Here is a 9,613-nt window from a genome sequence, read left to right on the forward strand (position 1 = left end):
TTTTGAAATGAGGAATAGAGCTGATGTTGATGTAGACTCCAGAGATTTAAGCATTAAATATAAAATGTATGTATACCCTGGCACACCATTATCATTTCATGACCCAAGCAAAACACTTTTTATACTTTTATACTGAAATAAATACACCTACACCTTATTAAATATAAACATAGACAAACTACCAGCAGCGGTAAAGTTTGGATCCATGAAGGAAAAAAGAAAAAATTAAAAAACAATTTACAAACACAAGCTATGGGATGACGCATTTACTTCCGGGGTCACGTTTCCTCTCATGTCATCCCATTGCTTATGTTTGTAAATTGTTTTTTAATTTTTTTTTATAATATAGCGTTAACGAAACGTCTGTATTTTTATAATATAGCGTTAACAAAACGTCTGTATTAATCATGACCCCGGAAGTAAAAGGGGGGGGCGGTTTGTAGGGAGAAGAAATTTGGCGTGACAGCTCCAGACAGAGACGGTTTTTGTTATTTGGCTCCAAAATACCCCTGCATTAGTGGAAAAGCAGCAAATGAGTGAAAGTGACAGAGACGTTGCCATGGAGACGAGGGTATTCTTATGCGCCTGGCTGCAGTCACATCGCGACACCTGTCCGTCAGTAATAACAGTCCCCAATAACCTGGACCAATTCAAACCGTTAGTTTTTTTTTATTGTTTAATTTGCATTGCCTCGCATGATTAACACTACATATATTTCTATATTTGCGCTAGCTATCCCGGTACTTTCCCGGCTATTATCCGCCGACCGCCGTGTTGCTGTAGGGAGGAAAAGCGGAACGACACACATTGCGGAAATAACATTATTGTCAGTGCTTCGGCTAAATACAAATATGTTCCACTACCCCAAACATGTCTTTTTTCAAAGCCTGCAGTGAAGAGAAGGGTTAGTGGTGAGGGAAGACAATTCCAGGAAAAGTAGGAGATGCAATATTTCTATGTTGAGCACAGGGGCACCCGACTTGTCTTATTTGCACAGCGAAAGTTGGGGTGCACAAGGAATACAATTTGAAACGTCATTATGCAACTACACATGCTGAGGAGTATGCAAAAAAAAATTTTAAAGAAAGCTTTTCTTGCGGCCCAGCCTCACCCAGACTCTGCATCCAGTGGCCCCCAGGTAAATTGAGTTTGAGACCCCTGCTATAAGGCACACTGTCGATTTTAGAGAAATCAAAGGGTTTTAAGTCGGACTTCCATTTCCATCCATTTTCTACCGCTTATTCCCTTTCAGGGTCGCGGGGGGCGCTGGCGCCTATCTCAGCTACAATCGGGCAGAAGGCGGGGTACAACCTGGACAAGTCGCCACCTCATCGCAGGGCCAACACAGATAGACAGACAACATTCACACTCACATTCACACACTAGGGCCAATTTAGTGTTGCCAATCAACCTATCCCCAGGTGCATGTCTTTGGAAGTGGGAGGAAGCCGGAGTACCCGGAGGGAACCCACGCGTTCACTGGGAGAACATGCAAACTCCACACAGAAAAATCCCGAGCCTGGATTTGAACCCAGGACTGCAGGACCTTCGTATTGTGAGGCAGACGCACTAACCCCTCTGCCACCGTGAAGCCTTAAGTCGGCCTTATAGTCCGAAAATACACCACATTATTATTACATGTTTGTCATTCCAGGCGCAGAGAGGAAAAAGATGCTCCACCACCCAAAAAGCGGCATCGCCCCAGCGCCTGTCCTTCGGGGAGTGTGTGAGCGTGCGTCTCTACCGCCCCAACTTCTGCGGCGTGTGTCCGGACGGACGCTGCTGCTCACCGCGCCGCACGCGCACCGTGCCCGTGACCTTCGCCTGCCCGGACGGCCAGCGCTTTCAGAGGTCAACCATGTTCATTCAGTCGTGCAAATGCAGCGAGGAAGCGTGCGGCCACCTGAACGACGTGGCGCTGCCGCCACAGCACTGGATGTATGGAGACACGCACAAGTTCATAGATTAAGGTTGTTATTGCGATGGATGGACGGCGGAAGAAAACGACGAGCCATTTTTTTTCTCTTTTTTTTTTCCTCACCTGGCTCCGAGTGAGTAAAAACTGCGTACACACAGCTGCCCACCAGCAGGGCGCCCCCTAGTTGTACTGCGTCCTTGTCAGACGTGGGAGCCAGATTCAAAAACACTTCAGGAGCGCTTGTTCTGACGCTAGTATTTTGGGAGCTTGCAGGCAGCAACATGACATTTTGACACGGTGACCACAAGTCCAAGTCGCTCGACGCCATATCCCATGATGCATTGGTCCCAATTGACAACCAGCAAAAGAACTCTTGAGGCTTTTGCAGGGAATAATGACTATGACGCGGCAGTTTTGAAACACAGACTGCACTAGTTTCAGTTTCCCCCCCCGCTAGTGGGGGAAGGTGTGACGCATTTCTGCTCGGAAGTGAAAAAACATGGACTGCGAATTAAATCGGTTGTGTCGCAACTTGCCCAAAGTTACACTTTTCAAAATAAAAAAAGGACGCCACCGACGAGTTTAAAGTGCACCCGGAAAGTATTCACATGGCTTCACTTTTTCCATGTTTTGTTATGCTAGAGCAGGGGTCACCAACGCGGTGCCCGCGGGCACCAGGTCGCCCGTAAGGACCAGATGAGTAGCCCGCTGGCCTGTTCTAAAAATAGCTCAAATAGCAGCACTTACCAGTGAGCTGCCTCTATTTTTCAAATTGTATTTATTTACTAGCAAGCTGGTCTCGCTTTGCTCGACATTTTTAATTCTCAGAGAGACAAAACTCAAATTAAATTTGAAAATCCAAGAAAATATTTTAAAGACTTGGTCTTCACTTGTTAAAATAAATTCAGTTATTTTTTTACTTTGCTTCTTATAACTTTCAGAGAGACAATTTTAGAGGAAAAAAATACAACCTTAAAAATGATTTTAGGATTTTTAAACACATATACTTTTTTTACCTTTTAAATTCCTTCCTCTTCTTTCCTGACAATTTAAATCAATGTTCAAGTATTTTTTTTTATTATAAAGAATAATAAATATATTTTAATTTAATTCTTCATTTTAGCTTCTGTTTTTTCGACGAAAAATCTTTGTGAAATATTTCTTCAAACTTAATATGATTAAAATTCAAAAAAAATATTTTGGCAAATCTATAAAATCTTTAGAATCAAGTTTAAATCTTATTTGAAAGTATTTTGAATTTCTTATGAATTTTTTGTTCTGGAAAATCTAGAAGAAATAATGATTTGTCTTTGTTAGAAATATAGCTTGGTCCAATTTGTTATATATTCTAACAAAGTGCAGATTGGATTTTAACCTATTTAAAACATGTCACCAAATTCTAAAATTTATTCTAATCAGGAAAAAAATAATGATGTTCCAAAAATTCATTTAAAATTTTTTTCTAAAAGATTCGAATTAGCTAGTTTTTCTCTTTTTTTCCGGTTGAGTTTTGAATTTAAAGAGTCGAAATTGAAGATAAACTATGTTTCAAAATTAAATGTTCATTTTTTTTCCTGTTTTTTCATCACTTATTCTTGCAAAAAACCTTCAGTAAAAGGAAAAAAAAAAGGACGACGGAATGACAGAAATACCCATTTTTTTATATACATATATAGATTTATTTATTAAAGGTAAATTGAGCAAATTGGCTTTTTCTGGCAATTTATTTAAGTGTGTATCAAACTGGTAGCCCTTCACATTAATCAGTACCCAAGAAGTAGCTCTTGGTTTCAATAAGGTTGGTGACCCCTGTGTTACAGCTTTATTCCAAAATGGAATCAATTCGTATTGGTCCTCAAAATTCTACACACAGTACCCCACAATAACTGTCTTTTTTTTTATTTTGCAAATGTATTAAAAATCAAAAATGGATTATATGTACGGCTTCACGGTGGAAGAGGGGTTAGTGCATCTGCCTCACAATACGAAGGTCTTGAGTAGTCCTGTGTTCAATCCCGGGCTCGGGATCTTTCTGTGTGGAGTTTGCATGTTCTCCCCGTGAATGCGTGGGTTCCCTCCGGGTACTCCAGCTTCCTCCCACTTCCAAAGACATGCACCTGGGGATAGGTTGATTGGCAACACTAAATTGGCCCTAGTGTGTGAATGTGAGTCTGAATGTTGTCTGTCTATCTGTGTTGGCCCTGTGATGAGGTGGCGACTTGTCCAGGGTGTACACCGCCTTCCGCTCGATTGTAGCTGAGATAGGCACCAGCGCCCCCCGCAACCCCAAAGGGAATAAGCGGTAGAAATTGGATGGAGATGGATTATAAGTATTCACAGCTTTTGCTCAATACTTTGTGCACTTGTTTGAAGCAATTACAGTCTCAAGTAATATTGAATAGGATGCTGGAGATGTTCAGGGACAACCTGGATGACAACCGACACTTTCTATCCAACCTGATAAAGCTTGAAAGGCGCTGCAAAGAGGAATGGGCAAAACTGCCCAAAGATAGGCGTGCCAAGCTTGTGGCATCGTATTGAAAAATACTTGAGGCTGTAATTGCTGCCAAAGTAATGATAAAAGACTGTGAATACTTGTGATTTTTTTTAGTTTTTGTTAAACTTGCATTTAAAAAAAAAAAAAAGCTTTTCTCATTGTGGGGTATTGTGTGTAGAATATTTAGGACAAAACTGAATTTATTCCATTTTGGCATCAACGAAATATGTAAAAAGTGAAGCGTTGTGAATACTTTGTGGATGCACTGTATATTACCATTAAACATAACGTTGTTTTACATTTTATTTTTAATCAGGGGTAAACAACATACTCATACGGACATTATTTCAAGCTCACTCGGGGTGCCACGATCTGATATTGATATTTTGACATCGGCCCGATATCAGCAGAAATAAGTATGGATTTGCATCCAAACTGTAGTTTCTTCTATTTTATGCAAGTAAACATGGTAGACTAGAGATCAGTTCTCAAAACTTTTTTCAACCAAGCACCACCTCACAAAAAACTTGCCATACTGACCAATGTTAAAATACAGTAGCGTAATAGGCTTAAGTCATCATCTAAACCAGGGGTCTCAAACATGCGGGCCACAATTGTTTTTTTTGCGGCCCGCACCTTAATGTGAAAATTTAATGTTGGTCCGGCCCGCGAGTTTTATGTTAATGGCGCTAGACAGCGTCATACTTTTATATCCTCGATTTTTTCCGGGAGACTCCCAGTTTTCAGTGCCCCTCCAGGGGCCAACATTCTCCCGAATTTCAGCCCAACAACAATATTAAGGGGGCACTGTGGAGGCACTGCCTTTAGTCTCCTTTACAACCTGTACACATAGCGGGACGATTCAGCCACAGGATGTATTTGGCTTCTGTAGACGCAGTAAGCGACTGCAAGACATACTTGATCAACAAGCATACAGGTCACACTGAGGGTGGCCGTATAAACAACTTTAACACTGTTACAAATATGCGCCACACTGTGAACCCACACCAAACAAGAATGACTAACACATTTTGGGAGAACATCCGCACTGTGATAGAGTAGGTTACTCTGGATATGAAATGCTCGTCTGATATATTTTTAGGACAAGGACTCCGGTCAGCGAGTAGGCCACAGAGAGGCTTTCAGGCACTCTTTAATGGTGAAGTTGAACAAGTGGGATTTAGGTTTGGGTAGGTATGTGCGTGTGTGTGTGTGGTCTGAAGGGAACATATACAAAGAATGATTAGGATACATTGATGCAATACAACATGCAATAATATAACAGGATATGTATAGTATTATATCTAATATACTCTACAATGTCTTATAAAACAAATATACAAATAAATGTACGTGGACTATTAAACCAGTCCAATAGAGATAAATGGGGAATAAGCACTATTGATTAAAACAGTGCTTGAAACGTGGTCTGTGTCGCCATCTAGTGGTAGGGTAGGGTAACTACTGTGTAACAAGAAATATTAACGGGGCGAAAATTGTGCTGGCTAATTATATCGTCAAACAGAAATATTGTTGCAAACAAACACTCGGTCAAGGCTACATCTCACACACTACAGGCATTGTAGCATTAATAACCGTGCTGTATTCGACGTATACTTACATTTTAGTCAGGAATGCACACAATGCTGTTTACACGATCACCCAAGAGCCCATACTACGTAGAAACGCTACAAACAGGAAATGACGTCTCAGAATAGATCGCCAAATTAAGAGCACAGGAAATCTAACATCTCAAAACTGCGTCAGAATAAGATAAGACTAAAACACTTTCTGACACGCACCGTAACAGAACATAAACACAACGGATCAAATACCCAGAATCCCGTGTAGCCCTAACTCTTCCGGGACGCTACAATATACACCCCCGCCACCTATTGTAGCCCGGAAAAGTTAGGGCTGCATTGGATTCTGGGTATTTTTTCTGTTGTGTTTATGTTGTTACGGTGCGGATGTTCTCCCAAAATGTGTTTGTCAATCTTGTTTGGTGTGGGTTCACAGTGTGGCGCATATTTGTAACAGTGTCAAAAGTTGTTTATACGACCACTCTGTGTGACCTGTATGGCTGTTGACCAAGTATGCCTTGCAGTCACTTCCGTGGGTCTTCCGAAGCCTCATACAATACGTGACTGGGGCGGCATACTGTTTGTATGATGGAAAAGCGGACGAGACGGCAGGTTGTGGAGGAGGTTAAAGGCAGGACCATCACGGCACGCCCTTATTATTGTCCAGGCGAAAACCGGGAGAATGATTGCCCCGGGAGATTGTCGGGAGGGGCACTGATATTCGGGTGTTTCCCGGAAAGATCCCGAGAGTTGACAAGTATGTTGCTAGGGCGGGAAAGCCATTCAAAGAAGTGAATTCATTAAAAAGTGCATGTTTGACTTTTTTTTTATTTTTTCTCGCGGCCCAGCCTCACCCAGTTTCTGCATCCAGTGGCCCCCGGGTAAATTGAGTTTGAGTCCCCTGATCTAAACAGAAGGGGTGTGTGTGTGTGTGTGTGTGTGTGTGTGTGTGTGTGTGCGTGTGTGTGTGCGTACGCGCAAAAATAGCCATCGAAGATGTGGCCATCTTGATTTCCGACCTCGTAACAGGAACCCTCATAGCTCGGCTTTGACGTCATTCCCAGCATCCACTTTCCAACCACTCAGGTAAACGGAACGCAGCAAAAGTCTCCAAATAGAAGCGTGTTCTAAAAATATCCAGTAACAACCGCGTCCACATCATTCAACTGAGCCTAATGTCCTGAATCTTTGTGACCACCAGGTGTCGCCCAAACACAAATGACCACGCCACTTTAATTTAAACACCATTCCATACGGTTAATAGTAAAGTAGGTTTGTGTTCTCCAGACATACCGTTGTTCTGTTTGACTCATTTCATGTGATCCAACCTTTTCTAACATTCCACATAACAAAATAAAAGTATGCTGATATCGTATCAGTATCAGCTGATACTCAAGGCTCCGATACCGGTATCGTAAGTGAAAAAGTTGTATCTCAAGCTCACACAATAATTATCTATGTGTACATGGACACATTTAATCGAATTAAAAACCTAACCGGAATAAAAATGCTTCAGGTAAACACGCCAATAGGAATATTCTGACCCGATCACGCACGTTCGGATTCAAATGTTATTCCGATTGAGATGGGCGTTTTATGTTGGTAGTCTTTCGGGTAGAAATGATCCTTACTGTGCATGTGTGTGACGTCAGTTGTACTTTGGTGGTGGAGGGGGACTAAATTAAAGGCCTACTGAAATGAGATGTTCTTATTTAAACGGGGATAGCAGGTCCATTCTATGTGTCATACTTGATCATTTCGTGATATTGCCATATTTTTGCTGAAAGGATTTAGTAGAAAACATCGATGATAAAGTTCGCAACTTTTGGTCGCTAATAGAAAAGACTTGCCTATACCGGAAGTAGCAGACGATGCACGCTTGACGTCACGGGTTGTGGAGCTCACATTGTTTACAATCATGGCCACCAGCAGCGAGAGCGATTCGGACCGAGAAAGCGACTATTCCCCCATTAATTTGAGCGAGGATGAAAGACTCGTGGATGAGGAAAGTGAGAGTGAAGGACTAGAAAAAAAACAAAAAACTAGACTGCAGAGCGATTCAAATGTTATTAGACAAATTTACTAGGATAAGTCTGGAAATTCCCTTATCTACCTATTGTGTTACTAGTGTTTTAGTGAGATTATATAGTCATACCTGAAAGTCAGAGGGGTGTGGCCACGGGTGTGGTGACTGCTAGTGTCTCCGAGGGAAGCCACGTTTCTCAACGAGGTGAACGCAGCCAGTGGGGCCGGGCTGAGATATAAAAAAATGTTTCCCTCCTCCACGGTGGAAGCATCCGACGGTTCGGGGCAGCCGGTGGGGGGAGGCAAGAGAGTCCGCAGCTGCCTCTTTGACAGGAGCAGGACGAACGACGCAAGCTCTCCGCTAATGTTTACGGTAAGAGCCGACTTATTGCCGCCATTTTCTCACCGAAACCTGCCGGTTGACATGTGGTAGGGAACCATGTTCCCTTGACCGCTCTGTTCCATAGTAAAGCTTCACCGTCATCTTTCGGGAATGGAAACAAGGAAACACTAGCTGTGTGTGTGTTGATAAAGGCGGCCGCAATACGCCGCTTCCCACCTACATCTTTCTTCTTTGACGTCTCCATTATTAATTGAACAATTTGCAAAAGATTCAGCAACACAGATGTCCACAACACTGTGGAATTATGCAATGAAAAGAGACAACTTATAGCTGTGAACAGTGCTGGACCAAAATGTCCTCTAAAATGCGTGACATCACACGCACGCGTCATCATACTGCGACGTTTTAGCATGATACTTCCGCGCAAAATTTAAAATTGCAATTCAGTAAACTAAACCGTCTGTGTTGGCATGTGTTGCAATTTTAATATTTCATCATTGATATATAAACTATCAGACTGCTTGGTCAGTAGTAGTGGGTTTCAGTAGGCCTTTAAATAGCAATTGTCTTGCTGCTGTCTCGCCCCATTCAACATGTACAGAAGTAGCTTTATGTCCTCTTAAGTTTGTTGCTCTAAAAACGAGAACTGCGAAAACAAAAGTAGTGAGCAGAAGGAAAACATATCATGACTGCGTCGGACAAGCAGAAATGCAAAAAGCCATGTTTGTTCACAACGTAAATTCTGAGAACCTGTAGTGGGTCAATTTGCCCACAAGAGGGCACCATAGCGCATGCAGGGCTGTGCGCATGTCAGAGAAAAGTAACCGGATTAATGAGCATTCACGTCATAATAATATGTCGAGGTTCATTGGTTATCTATTATTGTCATTAGCACTGATTAAAAGAACTGTATTGAGATTTAGATTTTTTTTCCTATTTTGGCACCTTTTTGCTTTGGCCGTTGGATGCAAAAAGTTTGTCCCCCCCTGTTTTGAAGTGTCCAAATTGTACGTGTACTAACAATGTTATTATTTCGCAAACAGCGATGTTAATGGGCATGCTACGTACGTAGGATTACGTCATTACATGCTTTAAAGACGGAAGTGGGCGGGACATAGTGCTTGAAACACATTAGCGCCCTCTAGGCATCTGTGTAAGTGTCGCAAACGACCCACTTAAATTGAGGTACACTTTGAATAAATTAACTTTTTATGGAATTCCACTTTTATTGCCTTTTTTGCACCCTG

At 42.0% G+C, this 9,613-nt stretch overlaps 1 protein-coding gene and 1 long non-coding RNA gene across 2 annotated transcripts in view; one reads left to right on the forward strand and one right to left on the reverse strand.

Moving 5' to 3' along the window:
- Positions 1 to 6,097, reverse strand: part of LOC133559561 (uncharacterized) — a 34,247-nt gene extending 28,150 nt beyond the window's left edge. The window contains exon 1 of the long non-coding RNA XR_009808201.1: positions 6,037 to 6,097. This is a non-coding gene — a long non-coding RNA (uncharacterized LOC133559561). The remainder of the gene's footprint in view (positions 1 to 6,036) is intronic.
- LOC133559552 (CCN family member 1-like) overlaps positions 1 to 9,588 on the forward strand; it is a 31,536-nt gene extending 21,948 nt beyond the window's left edge. Inside the window, exon 6 of the mRNA XM_061911415.1 lies at positions 1,655 to 9,588. Coding sequence (XP_061767399.1) covers positions 1,655 to 1,969 — 315 coding nt within the window. The 3' untranslated portion in view covers positions 1,970 to 9,588. The remainder of the gene's footprint in view (positions 1 to 1,654) is intronic.
- The last annotated feature ends 25 nt before the right edge of the window (positions 9,589 to 9,613 follow it).

The sequence above is a fragment of the Nerophis ophidion genome, linkage group LG01 (genome assembly GCF_033978795.1).
Source record: "Nerophis ophidion isolate RoL-2023_Sa linkage group LG01, RoL_Noph_v1.0, whole genome shotgun sequence".
In the NCBI taxonomy this organism is placed as follows: domain Eukaryota; kingdom Metazoa; phylum Chordata; class Actinopteri; order Syngnathiformes; family Syngnathidae; genus Nerophis; species Nerophis ophidion.